At 42.4% G+C, this 16,179-nt stretch overlaps 1 protein-coding gene across 4 annotated transcripts in view; it reads left to right on the forward strand.

The window, feature by feature from the left end:
• Window positions 1–9,339, forward strand: part of impdh1a (IMP (inosine 5'-monophosphate) dehydrogenase 1a) — a 112,367-nt gene extending 103,028 nt beyond the window's left edge. Inside the window, exons 14-16 of one of the 4 annotated variants that reach the window (XM_073066887.1) lie at window positions 2,777–2,860; window positions 6,056–6,072; window positions 8,274–9,339. In XM_073066887.1, the coding sequence (XP_072922988.1) occupies window positions 2,777–2,860; window positions 6,056–6,072; window positions 8,274–8,374 (202 nt within the window). In that variant the 3' untranslated portion in view covers window positions 8,375–9,339. The remainder of the gene's footprint in view (window positions 1–2,776; window positions 2,861–6,055; window positions 6,073–8,273) is intronic. The other 3 variants (XM_073066889.1, XM_073066886.1, XM_073066888.1) reach the window with 3 other exon arrangements.
• The last annotated feature ends 6,840 nt before the right edge of the window (window positions 9,340–16,179 follow it).

The following is a 16,179-nucleotide window of genomic DNA, read 5'->3' on the forward strand; positions in this document are numbered from 1 at the left end:
ACAAAAGGGGTAAGTCATGGAGGGATTGTCTACTGAGTCTCCATGGGTGGAAGTTAGGAAAAGGAAGGGGTCAATAACTCTGCTGGGTGTTTTTTTAATAGATTACCCAATAGTAACAGGGACATTCAGGAGCAGATAAGGAGACATTATGGAAAGGTATACTAATAACAGGGTTGTTGTGGTGGGAAAATTTAATTTCTCCAGTATTGATTGGCATCTCCCTAGAGAAAGGGGTTTAGATGGGGTGGAGTTTGTTAGGTATGTTCAGGAAGGTTTCTTGACACAATGTGTAGGTAAGCCTACAAGAGGAGAGGCCTAATGCTATTCCCTATTCCCAGTTCCTCCGTCTCTGCCGCATCTGCTCCCAGGATGAGGCTATCCATTCTAGGACATCTTAAACATCCTCTTTCTTTAAGAATCGTTGTTTCCCTTCTGCGGTCATCAATGATGCCCTCACCTGCATCTCCTCCATTTTCCACATTTCAGCCTTCACCCCATCCTCCCGTCACCACAACAAGGACCGTGTTTCCCTTGTCCTCACCTGCCACCCCACTAGCCTCCGGATCCAGCATATTATCCTCCGCAACTTCCGCCACCTTCAACAGGACCCCACCACTAAGCACATCTTTTCCTCTCTACCCCTCTCCACTTTTCACAGGGATCGTTCCCTCCACGACTGCGTGGTCCATACGTCCGTCTCCACATATCTCCCACCTGGTAAGTGCTACACCTGTCCCTACACCTCCCCTTTTACCACCATTCGGGGCCCAAACAGTCCTTCCAGATGAGGCAACACTTCAGTTGTGAGTCTGTTGGGGTCATCTATTGCATCTGGTGCTCCCGGTGTGGCCTCCTCTACATCGCCGAGACCCGATGCAGATTGGGGGACTGCTTCGTCAAGCACCTCCGCTCCGTCCATCACAACAGACAGGATCTCCCAGTTGCCACCCACTTCATCTCTGCTTCACATTCCCATTCGGATCATCCTTGGAATTCACATTCCAAGGGATCTTGGAGTCCGAGTCCATAGGACACTCAAAGATGCTGCGCAGTTTGACTCTGTGGTTAAGTGGTTAAGAAGGCATACGGTGCATTGGCCTTCATCAACCATGGGATTAGGTTTAGCAGCCGAGAGGTAAAGTTGCAGCTTTATATAACCCTGGTCAGACCCCACTTGGAGCACTGTGCTCAGTTCTGGTCGCCTCACTATAGGAAGGATGTGGAAACCATAGAAAGGGTGTAGGAGAGATTTATGAGAATAGGTTGAGTGAACTCGGCCTTTTCTCCTTGGAGTGGCGGAGGATGAGAGGTGACCTAACAGAGGTGTATGAGATGATGAGAGGCATTGATTGTGCGGATAGTCAAAGGCGTTTTCCCAAGGCTGAAATGGCTAACATGAGAGGGTACAGTTTTAAGGTGCTTGGAAGTAGGTACAGAGGAGATATCAGGAGTAAGTGTTTTACACAGAGAGTGGTGAGTGTGTGGAATGGGCTGCTGGCGACGGTGGTGGAGGCAGATATGTTAGGGTCTTTTAAGAGAATCTTGGATAGGTACATGAAGCTTAGAAAAATAGAGGGCTATGGGTAACCCTAGGGAAATCTCTAAATTAAGTACATGTTCATTACAGCATTGTAAGCTGAAGGGCCTGTATTGTGCTGTAAGTTTTCTATGTTCTGTTTACCAATCTTTTGACTAGTTCTCAGTTGGTCCTAATGTAATCTTGGATAGCCTTCTTCACTGTATACTATACCAATAATTTTTATACCAACAACAAAACTTCATTAATCAGGCTGCCTACACTCTCTTCCAAATATTTAATATAGATGACAAATAAGAGGGGGCACCACTGGTCACTCACAGAGCTCCAATCTGAAAAGCAACCTTGTGAGCCATAGTACCAAGCCAGTTTAGTATCTTCTTGGATCATGTGATCTAACCCTCTAGTCCAATCTATCATGAGGGGCCTAGATAATATCTATAATCTATCCCCTGTTAATCCTCTTGGTCATCTCTTCAAAAAAAAACCTCAAATCAAATCTGTGAAACATGATTTCCCTTGCACAAAGCTATGCAGACTGTCTCATAAGTCCCTGCCTTTGCAAATGCAGCTAGATTCTGTCTCTCAGAATCCCCTCCAGTAACTTACCCACCCTTCATTTTAGGTTTACCAGCCAATAGTCCATGCAGCCCATCGTAAAGGCACAATGCTAGCCACTTTCCAGTTTTCTAGTGCCTTACCTGTAGGTAATAGTGATATAAATATCTTTGCCAAGATCCCAGCAATTTCTTCTCCTGCCTTCCACAATGCCCTAGTATAGACTTAATCAACCCTTTGGGGTTTCTCCACTTTTATGTGGCTTATGTGGATCTGTTTCAGGACATCACTGTTTTCTTCCTTGAATTTCCTAGTTTCTTTTGCCTTCACCGTGATAAGTACAAATCAGAAGACCACCATTTCCAGTAGCTCCACGTCTGGACAATACATTGTTCCTTAAAAAGGCCTCTTTGGATCTTAATCTACTGTTATAAATCTTACATTATATGGGGATAAGATTTAATGTAGTGGGTCATTGAGCATGTGAAAAAGAGAGACTGGTTATCGGATTCTCAGCACTGATGTTTTAGATTGTATCATAATGTTTTGGAGAATACATCTTGACTACTTAATTCACTTTGTCTATTTCACTTCTCATTTTTGTTTTCTCTGTCATTCTTCCATCTGAGCCATTTCTTCCACCATACTTGATAATCTGTTTGCACGTTACCCATTTTTCAGATCAATGATGTACTCAGGGGAGCTGAAGTTTGAGAAGAGAACAATCTCCGCTCAGGTAGAAGGTGGTGTGCATGGTCTGCATTCGTAAGTCTCTCAACCTGTCTCCATTTTTTTCTACTTAGACTTCATTTTTGCTTTTAGTGGTGGATTAGTTGCAGCCCATCCTCATGATCATTTCATCATGTCACCTGATATAGAATAGCAGGGTTTTAAAAGTGATTTCCCTGACCCAGGCAAGATTTAAATATGTGAGGAAGGTTCCCTGTGATTAACTTGAGGGAATTGTACAAATGTTTAACTCATTATCAAGCAGCAGTTTGTCCTTGTTCTCCTTGTCTCATAAACACTCATTGGCACTGAAGAACTAAACCTTCAACAATCCACCTTCTTCATTATGATAGTCTTTTCACCCACACACCTTCTGTACTTGCGGGCGACTGCTACCCACTGAGGCTTCACAACCTCACCCTCAGCTCCCTCACCATGTGCCCTCATCCCCTGCTGATTGGCATGCCCTTTGCACACCCTATGATTACCAACCTTGTCCTCTACTCCCTGGCATGCCTGTCAGCCCTTGGCACGCTTGCTGCCCACCGAGGCTACATAGCCTTGTTCTCTGCTCCCTGGTGCTTGTCCCCTGCCCTCTAGTGTTCTCACCTGCCTCAGCTGTCACTGGCACAACTACCTACTCTGGTTCCTTGATGTGCAGGTGCCCACTGTCACCCTACCTGCCCTGTCTTGAAATGTGTCTCAATACAATAATAAGTGAATTCCAGTCGCCAATTTGAACACTCTGGGATCCTGTGTATTGTAATGTTAACCATTGTGATGCTGGTTGGCAAGAATATTGATCAGAACTTTCTTGAGGGAATGTTCCTGCTCTTCTTCAGATTGTGTTGTGGTAAACATGAACTTTAGTAAGGCATTTGAGAAGGTCCTGTACTGGAGGCTGATCAAAAAGGTTCAGTTGCTCGACATCCAGGGTGAGGAAGTAAATTGGATTAGGTATTGTCTTTGTGGGAGAAGCCAGAGAGGCAGTAGAGGGTTGCCGCAAGGATTGGTCCTTTGTTAATTGTCACCTATATCAATGATCTGGATGATAATGTAGTTAACTGGATCAGCAAATTTGTGGATGACACCAAGACTTGGGGTGTAGTGGAAGGTAATCATGGCTTGTAGAAGGATCTGTATCAGCTGGAAAAATGGCCTGAAAATGGCAGATAAAATTTAATGCAGAGAAATGTGAGGTTTTGCACTTTGATAGGACCAACCAGGGTAGGTCAACCTGTGAACTAGGGGATATGGGAACACAGGTCCGTAATTTATTGAAAGTGGTGTCATGTGTAGATTGCGTCATAAAGAAAGCTTTTGGCAATTGGCCTTCATAAATCAAAGTTAGTAACAAGAATGGGATGTTATGTTGAAGTTGTATAAGACGTTAGTGAGGCCTAATTTGGAATATTGTGTGCAGTTTTGATCACCTACCTGAAGAAAAGATGTAAATAAAGTTGAAAAGTGCAGGGAAAATTTACAAGGATGTTGCTGGATCTGGAGGATCTTACTGCGTTGTAAGTAAAGATTGAATAAGTTAGGACTGTATTCTTTTAGAACTGAGAAGAATGAGAGGAGATTTGTTAGAGCTATACAACATTTTAAGGGGTTAGGATAAATGCAAGCAGGCTTTTTCCACTGAGGTTGGGTGGGACAACAACCAGAGGTCATGGCTTAAGGGTGAAAGGTGAAAAGTTTAAGGGGAACATGTGGAGAAATTTCTTCACTCAGACAGTTGTGAGGGTGTGGGATGAGCTGCCAGCACAAGTGATCCATGTGGGTTTGATTTCACCATTTAAGAGAGGTTTGGATAGGTACGTGGATAGTAGGGTTATGGTCCTGGTGCAGGTCAGTAGGAGTTGGTGGTCTAAATTGTTTTGGCATGGACTAGATGGGCTGAAAGGCCCGTTTCTTTGGTGTACTTCTCAACGTCTCTATGAATAGTTTAGATCTGTGTAACAGGAAATAAGGAGCATTGGTTTAACATCTCTTCTGCACTAAGTTAACAAATTTCACGGCATATGCCGGTGATAATAAAACTGATTCTGATTCTGATGTGACGGGCCCTATCTGGGCAGATGGGGCTCGCCAGCCGTGGTTGATAGCTTATGTAGAAGAAGGAAAACTGATTTCAAACCTCCTCTGCCTTGCTGCTATATCCACTCATGGGCAGGCTTTGGGAGTGAATCCTGAAGACAAATCTGGAGCCAGAGTCCCAAAGGCAGTTCAACACTGACTGGCAACTCCTGCGCCACTGCTCGTGCCAAACTGTATTGGTCTCTGCTGCTCCTTGTGATTCATCAGCTGCATGGAGAGGGAGAGCCTGGTCCATGCTGCTCTCCATATCACACAGCAGTGGCGTGCGTATCAACAGATGGTGTTAGCATAGACAGCAAGGATGCAACCCTGACCAATGCAGAGCTTCAGTGTGCACCCGAGTGTGTGATTTGTTCCCTCGTTTGTCTCTGTAAGAATGCATCTAGCTGAGTCCTGAGTAAAATATAATTTGTTTTCCACCCCATTCTGAATTACCTTCTGGAAACTTTATTGATCTGAGTCAGAACATTTGATGAAAGCACTTTGCAGATTGGTGTTGGTTTATCAAACAGAACCGAGGATGATGGCCAAGCATGACTGTTCTGGAGAGCCTGAATATCCCTGGGCTAATGTAATTTTGAGCTGGTGAATGGTTTATATGTACAGGGGAGCAATCTGGTTGGTGCCCAGATTCAGTTCTGGTTTGTGGTGGTGAATGCAGTCTTGATAGGTGCAGTGTGTCTTTCAGTCCACAAAGGAAAGGATTAAAGTTGTTTGGGGTCACCCACCTTCCTTTGCCTTTCCTGTAGATGACATCTCTGCTGTCTCCTGTAGTGCATGTATAGAGTCTGGCAATCACCTTCAGCTCATGCACATAATAAGTCAGGGCCACTGGCTTGTGAGACGTAATAGGTTAAATTCTCCTGCTTCTTGAACTAGTTAACATTTATTCTGTGTTTGTCTGTATCGGGCACTGCCGTCTCCACTTTTGAGAAGCCTTACAAACTCAGGGCCTTGACTATAATATGAAAAGAGCTGCTGTATGCTGGGGCACGTGCTGTTCTCACTTGATGTACTGTACTGTATTTCACTGTACATGGGAAGCTAAAACTGTATTTTGCCGTGATGGCTGTTATATCCACACATTTTTATTTTTCTTTCTCTTTTTTTGCTCATGGAATCGCGTATCAGATACACATTTTTGCCATGTAAGTAAACCATTGGAATCAACTGTTATTTAATAGATTAATAGCATCCTAAGTTATGTCTGCCACAGAAAGTTACTCAACAATCTGCCCTGTTGGTGAATGTTTGGTAATCACAGATTCATGTTTGTGGCCTGAATTTTGGGTCCATGCTGTGAATTTCTGGATGTGAAGTTCTCACTCAGTAAAGCCCTGTGGAAAATTTACAAGTGTAGCATCCATGCCCCCAGGTTACCCCCATTCGCTTAGGGTGAACCGCCGTCGCCCCACCAATAGTGCAATACTTCGGTGTAAATATGGTGTAATGCCCCCCCCAGTACACACTCGCAACACAAATATCAGACAATACACCAAAGGTGAGTAAATAATTGCAACTTTATAGTTATTTCTTAGTGATGGGTTAGTAGAAACAGATAACTTTAAGGCACCAAATCAGTAAGTTTATCAATTTGCGCACATAATATTTTAATACTTTGGAGCTCACGGCTCCGGTTCAATCCACAACGACCTTCTGAGTCTTTGGCCAAACCGCCAACGTCCAGTATCCGCTGCCCTGGAACCGCTGTCCACTCCTCACACATCCGCTCAGCTTACACATACAAGATAGCATAACAATTCTCCATTGGTTAGTTTCCCCCCCTTATCTGCAGTCATAACCCAAACATTCTAGATACAGAAACCCATTACAGCATGAAATAACATTACAGAGAAGCCATTTTGTTAGCCTGAACAGTTAACACCACAGTTAATGGTACTGAGAGCCCTACACAAGTGTCATGAAAGACCCTGGGATTACATAGTCATGCAAAGAGTGGCTTTGCCACCACTGGTGTAGTCTGTCAATTGGCTTCAATGCCCTGAGGACCCTGGTATCTTAACGTTATAGGTGTGGGAATCTGGGCTGTTAATAAGAATACCTATTGAGGATTCAATATTGTATGTCCATGTGAGCTCTGGCGAAACCCAGTAGCACCTTTTCAAGGTTGTTTTCCAGCAAGCATCATCCCGAAGTGAAGGCTATTCTTGTATCTCTCAGTGACTGCTGTAATCTCATTCCTTGCGTAACACTCCTTTTGGATCATCTGGAAAAGCTTAGAATAAAGTACTAAATCAGTGACCACTCATTATTCTAGGGGCTATGGAATTTCCTACTGTAATGCAGGACTAAAAACTCTACCACACACCAACTATAAGATACCAATCCCCCATTTTCGTCCTTCACCACCTCCTCTGTCTCCTACAGACACTGTCATTCTCTCTCATGCGCACGTGCGCGCACACACCCTAGTCCCCCTGTCAATATTGCTTAATTGCATATCTTCTTATTTCTGTCTGATTGACTAAGGCTGTTGAGGCCTTGATCATTTCCACCCTATCCCAGCACTTCGCTCAACATCTTCCTATTCTTCAGTTGTCATAAGGAGAGCCCTCCCTCCCTGATCTTTGACCAAGGTCTTCCTATCCCATTCTCATCAGAAGTCCTGATTCTGCTTCCATCCTGTCCCATCCTTTCAGTTCCTGAGACACCCTGTGGTGCCTTTGCGCTCCAACCAATGTCCCCTGATCCCTATTGTACAGTGTCATTGCGTCTCCCGGAATTTCCAACAAGCCCTGTCTTCTCCCAGGGTTCTTGACAATGATTCTGGGCCATAAATTGCAACCAAAATCCTATGGCCACTGGCCATACTGACATCAGCTGCTTTCTCTATTTAGAGACAGTATATTTCTGTTAGGAAAAAGTGCAGTGATCATTTGGTTACCTGCCATGTAACTGACCCTTGCAATGGGAACCTGTGACAGAAATGATCAGTAACATCCCACCACGAAACCAGTATAACTCACTGATATCAGTGCCATTTGAACTCTGGACATGTGTCTTTTTAAGGGTGCCCAGCATCATACTTGTGTGGAGATCTAAGGAGACGAAAAGAGGAAGAAAAATAACTTGTATAGGTGATACCTTTGATACCATCAGATCATCTCCAGATGTTATAAAACCAAAGGATTTCTAGCATATAGTCACTGTATAGGCAGAAGCATCAACTTGCAGATGCCAGTGCACTGAGCGACTAGTTGTTTGACCGAATGTTTAGAGTGAGGGATGAATAACTGAAGGGTAACGGTTTGGACAGTGGAGGGGAGATTGAAGAATGAATGATCTTCCTGAAAGGAATTGAGTGTGCTGATTTTTTTTTTTCTTCCAGTTACGAGAAGCGACTTTACTGAAGATGGGAATGTTGCTCACCAGACCATGGCTCCCAATGTCCCCTCCCCGTTGGCCATCAAGCAGCAAAGACACCCATGACCATCTAGGCCATCTTCTGCCTCTGATATTGAGGCAGCTACCCCGCTTTGCGCCTCCTGGCTTGTGACGCACAATTTTTTTACTTTATTTTGGACTTTTGTAACCTGAGCTGTGAAGAGTAGAATCTGGGAGAAAAGAAAAATCAATGCAACGGTGGCCTCATCCAATGAGACTGTGAGCTATTAGTGAATTGGCCACTATGTGCTTGCTATTTTCCCGAATCCCGAAGCCAAGCCTGGTGTCCGGCTTTTACAACAAGATTTCTCTCTGATGGTTTCACTCAACAGATTGGACAATAAGTTTATTTTTGTCATCAGAATTGTTTGTGTTTCTGCTTTAATTTAAAAAAAAAGAAGTAATTTGGGTGGGGAAAAGCATGATTTTGTTCAGTCCAAATGACCAGAATTGTCAAAAGGCAAATATGGAGTGAATTGTTAACATTGTGTCCTTGTCAAAAAAAAAGACAAGTGCTGCAAGAACTCAGCCAGCCTAGAAGCATCTGCCTCAAGGTCAACTAAGTCCTTCCATCCTTTCTGTTTTTGTTTCAAGATATGTGCTTTGTACAGTTTTATATGTTGTCCTTGTCACTTCCTGCAGTTAATGCATCACTGTAACTGATGGAAATGACTTTGTTTTAATCTCCTCCCTGTTACACAACAAAACATAGGATGGTAGGAAAGAAGGGCACTGTGAGCTTTGGAAACTGTTCATTGTTTCCAGAGGTTTGCTGAGCTACCAGTATACAATGCATCATGTATTTGAAGTCACATCATACCATTCAAGTATGGAAAAGGGGAGTTGTGGATACTCCCTACACCTTGTAGAGCATGCTATTGACTGGCTTTGCTACAGGTGTGTGGATGTTTCCTCTGGTGACCTTGGACTAAGCTTCAGGGGCATGTTCCGGTTTTATTGACTTGAACTCTAGCAAAATCCATCAGAATAAATTGCCACCTTGTGACTCACCTGTTTTTGTTCATTCAAGTTCTTTACACTTATCCATCCTTTATCTATCATCCAGTAATCTGATACTCAGTTACAAGTTCTCAGGCCAAACACTAAGATACTTTGGTGTATTAGCCCCAAGTCTAGGCTTGGCAATCTGGGCAAAGGGTAACAGGAAGAGCTCTGGGTCAGAATTACTCCATTCCTGATGCTTACTGTTGGATAAAGCTTTATGAAAAATATTTTGCAACTCCATGCCTGTAAAAAAAAAAGAAAACACTTACTGTGAGGTGGAGCAAAATGGAATAAATGCTTTTGATTTTGACAGTTTTTAAAAAAAATTTTCATTTAGATGGTCAGTAAATACAGCGAGATGTTGAGAATCCCTTTGGGTTGCTGAAAATATTCTGGAAATTACAATTCACAGCATTGCACTGCTAAATAAGTGCTCCAAAAATAGAAACCATGAGTTCTGGAAATCTGAAGTGATAAAGCAGTTAATGTAGTGAAACACATTTGATAGGAAATTACTTATCTTTCCAGGTCCTCTGGAATTCAGTGTTTTTGGATTGTAGCCTAATTCCATTTAACTCAACAGTTTTACTTCAAGGAGCCACAGGCAGCTTGTGCAGGACATGAATATAGCAACAGGAAAACTATTCTGGGCAACTGTAGAGGAAGCTTAAACTTTAAAATGTGTAAAAGGAAATTGTGCTGTTTTCTTTCACAACTCTATCCTGTTACCTTAAGACCATAAGAGATAGGAGCAGACTTAGGCTATTCAGCCCATCGAGTATGCTCCGCCATTCCATCATGGCTGATCCCGGATCCTACTCAACCCCATACACCTGTCTTCACACCATATCCTTTGATGACCTGACCAATCAAGGAATGATTCACCTTTAAAAACTTCCCCTTTAAATATATACAGTCACTTGGCCTCCACTGCAGTCTGTGGCAGAGCATTCCACAGATTTACTTCTCTCTGGCTAAAAAAAAGTCCTCCTTACCTCTGTTCTAAAGGTTCGCTCCTCAAATTTGAGGCTGTCCCCTCTAGTTTTGGATAACACCACCATAGGAAACATCCTCGCCACATCCACCCTATCTAGTCCTTTCAACATTCGGTAGGTTTCAATGCGATGCCCCTGCATTCTTCTAAATTCCAGTGAATACAGGTCCAAAGCTGCCAAACACACCTCATATGTTAATTCGGAACCATCCTCATGAACCTCCTGTAGACTCTCCAATGACGATACATCCTTTCTGAGATATAGGGCCCAAAACTGCTGACAATAAGTGCAGCCTGACTAAAGGCGCAGCATTATAGAAAACCTACAGCACAATACAGGTCCTTCAGCCCACAAAGTTGTGCCGATTGTGTCCTTAGAAATTGCCTAGGGTTACCCATAGCCCTCTGTTTTCCTAAGCTCCGTGTACCTATCCAGGAGTCTCTTAAAAGACCAAATGGTATCCGCCTCCACCACCGTCACCGGCAGCCTATTCCACACACTCACCACTCTACGCAAAAGACCTACCCTTGGCATCTCCTCTATACTTACCTCCAAGCACCCCAAAACCTTGCCCTCTCGTGCTAGCCATTTCAACCCTTGGAAAAAGCCTCCGACTATCCACACAGTCAATGCCTTCCATCATCCCACACACCCCCACCACGTCACCCCTCATCCTCCGTTGCTCCAAGGAGAAAAGGCCAAGTTCACTCAACCTATTCTCATGAGGCATGCTCCCCAATCCAGGCAACATCCCTGCAAACCTCTGCACCCCCTCCACGATCCCCACATCCCTATCGCAATGAGGCAACCAGAGCTCCTAAGTCACTCTGTAACTCTGATGTTTGAACCTTCTCCCCAATTATATAATAGTCCAAACTATTGTTGCTTTTACCAAAATGCATTATATATTTCCCAACACTACTCCATTTGCTACTTTTTGCCCATTCTTCTAATTTGTCTAAGTCCTACTGCATCGCACTTCTTCCTTAGCACTACCAACCTCTCCACTGATTTTCATATGATCCTCAAACTGCCACAAAGCCATCAATTGTGTTATCTAAATCATTGGCAAGCAATCTGAAAAGCAGTGGTCCCAATACTGACCCCTGAGGAACACCACCACCTGTCACCAGCAGCCCTTTGCTGCCTCCTGCCTGTCAGCCATTCCACCATAAGATTTTATCTTGTTAAGCAGCCTCATATTGGCACCTTATCAAATGCCTTCTGAAAATCCAAGTACACACTTTGTAAATGACCTTCTCATCCACTCTGCTTGTTACTTCCTTGAAAGACTAACAGATTCGTCAGGTAAAATTTCCCTTTACAGAAACCATGCTGACTTTGACTTATCATTAGTCTCCAAGTACCTTGAAACCTCGTGCTTAATAATAAACTCCAAAACTTTCCCAACCACTGAGGTTAGGCTAACCAGCCTATAATATCTTTTCTTTTGCCTTCTTCCTCCCTTAAAGAGTGGAATGACATTTGCAATCTTCCAGCCCTTTTGGACCATGCCAGAATCAAGTGATTCTTGAAAGATCATAACCAATGCATCCATTATCTCTTCAGCAACCTCTCTCAGGACTCTGGGATGTAGTCCATCTGGCCCAGGTAACTTATCCACCCTGAGTCCTTTGAGTTTGCCAAGCACTTTTTCCTTTGTAATAACAATGGCATTTTCTCAAGTACCCATTAAGTTCATCTGTCATTTCTTTGTCCCCCATTACTACCTCGCATGGTTTTCCAGTGGTCCAATATCATCTCTCACTTCCCTTTTACTCTTTAAATAACTGAAAAAACTTTTGGTGTCCTGCTTTATATTATTGGCTAGTTTGCCCTCATATTTCATCTTTTCCCTTTTTGTTGCTTTTTAGTTGCCTGTTGTTGGATTTAAAAGCTTCCCAATCCAACTTCCCACTTGTTTTTGCCTTGTGTGCCCCTTCCTTGTCTTTTATGCAGTCCTTAACTTCCTTTGCCAACCCTGCCATTTGAGAACAACTTCCTCTGTGGGACATCTCTGCTGTCATCCCTGCCAGTATCCTCCTCCAATCCACCTGGGCAAACTCCTTTCTCATGCCTCTGTAATTCCCTTTATTCCATTACAATACTGATACATGTGAGTTCTGCTTCTCCCTCAAATTGCTGTATGAATTTAGTCATTATGATCACTGTCTCCTAAGGGTTCATTTACATTAAGCTCCCTAATAGATCTGGGTTACTACACAACACCTAATCTAAGATAGCCTTACCTCTAGTAGGCTCAAGCACAAGCTGCTCTAAAAAGCCATCTTGTAGGCATTCAACAACCTTGTCTTGAGATTCGACACTTAACCTGATTTTCCCAGTTCCCTTGCATATTGAAGTCCTTCATTGCAATTGTGTCATTATCCTTATTACAGTACATCCCTTTTCCAGCTCCCTTTGCAATCTTAACCCCTCATCTTGACTACTGTTTGGAGGCCTACTATGTCATGTGTTTCTAAAGATGTAATTCCATCTCTTACCAACAGAGCCACACCACTGCCAATGCCTTCCTGCCTGTCCTTTTAATACAATGTATATCCTTTGATATTAAGCTCCCACTATGACCTTCTTTCAGCCACAACTCAGTAACTCCTGCAATGTCATACCAACCAATCTCTAATTGCACCATGAGTTCGTCCACCTTTTACCCGGATCAAAATACCCGGCTCCCTTTAATTGTCGGTACCTTTGGCCAGTTGCTTCTCTTTTGATATTAAGCAGTTGGTATAATTATTCTAGTGCCTGTGAGATAGTGATCTCTATTCCTTACCTTTTGTATAAAATCTTTAACTCAACAAAATAAATCGAAACTCCACAGAGGTTGTAACCAGATGAAATTCAACATCAAACCACTTGATTTTGTGATGATTGACCAAAAGATGGGTCCTATAGGAGGTGGATAAAATTAATTGAAGGAATTTCAAGGGTTGGGCAACCAAATGGCATTGCTGCCTGTAAAGAAGTTACATTCAGACATTGGCTATAGAACATAGAATAGTACAGCACAGTACATGCCCTTTGGCCCACAATGTTCTGCTGATCCTTAAACCCTGCCTCCCATATAAACCCCCACCTTAAAATCCTCCATAAAGGCCAATTTGGTGAGGTGCAGGGATAGGAAAGTTATAGGTTTGAAAGAAAGTGAGGGGGGCTTGGAGGGATTTCAACGCAGTAATACAATAAGATTCCAAATAGTTTATATTACAATCAAGAACAGATGAAGAAAGTATAAAACTTGCCCCATTTTGATAGAAATGTGTAGGTGGGGCAGTGTTCATACACTAAATACGAAGGATGTTTTAAAAGAGATAGAAAATTATCAGCAGACCTCAAAAGCCTGCAGACTGGCAAAATGTGCAAGTTAGGTATACCCAGGTAGATATAACACATGTCAAGGCACTGTTTTGAAAGAAGATTTAGCCAATGTTTATCATTCAAGTAACATCTTGAAAACAAAAGGGTCGCCTGGTGTATTATCTCAGTGTTTGATATGCATATATTTACTTCTGTGTTTCCCAGTATAGAGTTGTACACCAAAGTTCTAGGATGACGTAAACTTATAAATCCCTATTGTCTCATTTTTGACATTAATACTAAAATATGATGAATTATGCAATTGCCCAAGTCAATTGAGGTATGCTAGCTTGTCTTTCCCTGTGACTTCATATTCAAATCTCTTTTCCATCTTCATTGGGTCATTGAAGTAGCTAATAGGATGGCTAAGAATGTTAGTAGTGATCTGTGCAATTAATCTTAAAATCTGTGGGTTATTGGAAATGAGTTGACTCAGGGAATGGGTTCGAGTTTCTTGTGGGATTTCTTGTGAATTTCTAAACCAAGGGGCATAATGGATTCTATCAAATCAAGCTGTCTTCTAAGTGGAACTTACAAAGTTTTAGACTAATGGAGAACAAGCCATTTCAGCCCAGCAATACTTTGTGGAGTCATTCCCTACATTTTCTCAGTAGTCCTTCAGAATGTGCCATTAAAGAACTTGGTGCCAGTTATTTAATTTGCTTCCACCTCTCTTTCTGGAAGTACATTTTAGGTTGTATTGGTTTATTATTGTTACATGTACCAAGAAACTGTGAAAAGCTTGTCTTGCATACTATTCATACAGACCAGGTGGTTACAGTGGATTGAGTTAGAATAAGGTGAAACAATAACTATGCAGAATGAAGTGTAACAATTCCCAAAAAGTGCAGTGCAGGTAAACAATTAAGTGCAAGATCATAACAAGGTGGATTGTGAGGTCAAGAGTCCATGATCATAGAAGAGGTCCACTAAAGAGTCTAATAACAGAGAAATGGAAGCTGTCCTTGAACCTGGTGGTAGATGCTTTCAGGTTTCTGCTATCTTCTGCCTGATGGAAGAGGGCAGAAGGGAGAATGGTCTTTGGTTATGCAGGCTGTTTTACTGAGACAGTTAGAAATGTAGACAGTGTCCATAGAAGAGCGGCTGGTTCTTGTGGTGTGCTGAGCTGTGTCCACAACTCTGCAGTTTTTTGTGTCACGTGCAAAGCAATTGCCACACCAAGCCATTATGCATCCGGGGTAATGTTTTCTGTGGTGCATTGATAATCATTGGTAAGAGTTGACAATGACATGCAACATTTCTTTAACTTCCTGAGGAACTAGAGACATTGCTGAGTCACCTTGGCCGTGGCATCAACATATAACATCTGGCTACTTTTTGTAAAAGCAAATGAGTATCTCCTTATTTTGTTGAATGTGTTTATTGAAGGAATGTTCTATGTCAATGAAAACATTTCCCCCTTATTTGTCCAACAGTGCTTGCACTAAATCTTTCTCTAACCTTGTTTTAGTGTACATTGGAATCTGGTTAATTGGGGCAGCTGTTTATTTGGGACAAATATGAAAGAACAAAAACAGATCGAGAAAATAGCTGGGATTCCCTTCATTTATCTGAGGCACTTTGCCGCTTGATTAGGGTTGGAGACTTACTGAACAAATTCTAACTGGCAGGCATGTGCACTTGTGTGGCCGTTCGACACTACACTGTGCTTAGAGTGAACAGTTTTTAAATAGTGTCAGTTATATGTGTTTGTGTTTTTGTCACTGGTAGTTGATGAGAAGTAAGCAGTAAGACAACTTAGAACTGTTTTGCTTACTGCAGTTTCAAACTTTCAGACTTGGAAATGCCAGAAATGGTTGAGAGTGAAAATGAAATGATTTCGCTACTTCAACAAGTTAGATCTACAAAGAGTCTGAAGGTATTGACAATCATCTTGAATGTTACAATGAAAGTGAAGATTTGTAGGATGAAATCGTCAGTGGCATTGTATGAAGGCAGTCGATTTACAGTCAATCAAAAGAACGTGGCAGCATACACTGGATTCTTCCAGTAACCATATGGAATTGATCCCCATAGTTTTATAGTACTGTAGTAGTATTGATGGTGTTTTAATATGTCCTGTATTTCATTTGCATGCATAATTTGTTATTCAGTTAAACGGTAGTTTTGCTTTCTTATACCTGTTAACTATTTCCATGAAAATTTGGCTAATTGAGACAGCCACTTAATTGAGCCAAAATCTACTGGTTCCAATGAGTCCCAATTAACCGTAATGCACTGTATATGAATGTGAAGGTATCTTTAGAAATGGTGCATGCATGTGATACATTGTTACACCAATCACTACCATAACTGTTGGCTATCTTCAATAAAGGATGCAACACACAAAATACAGGAGGAATGTTTTGAGCCGAGACCCTTCGGCAGGACTGGAGAAAAATCTTCCATCTTTTTTTTCTCCTGGCCTGCTGAGTTCCTTCAGCATTTTGTGTGTGTTGTACAGATTTCCTC

This window comes from Hemitrygon akajei, chromosome 14 (genome assembly GCF_048418815.1).
Source record: "Hemitrygon akajei chromosome 14, sHemAka1.3, whole genome shotgun sequence".
Taxonomy (NCBI): domain Eukaryota; kingdom Metazoa; phylum Chordata; class Chondrichthyes; order Myliobatiformes; family Dasyatidae; genus Hemitrygon; species Hemitrygon akajei.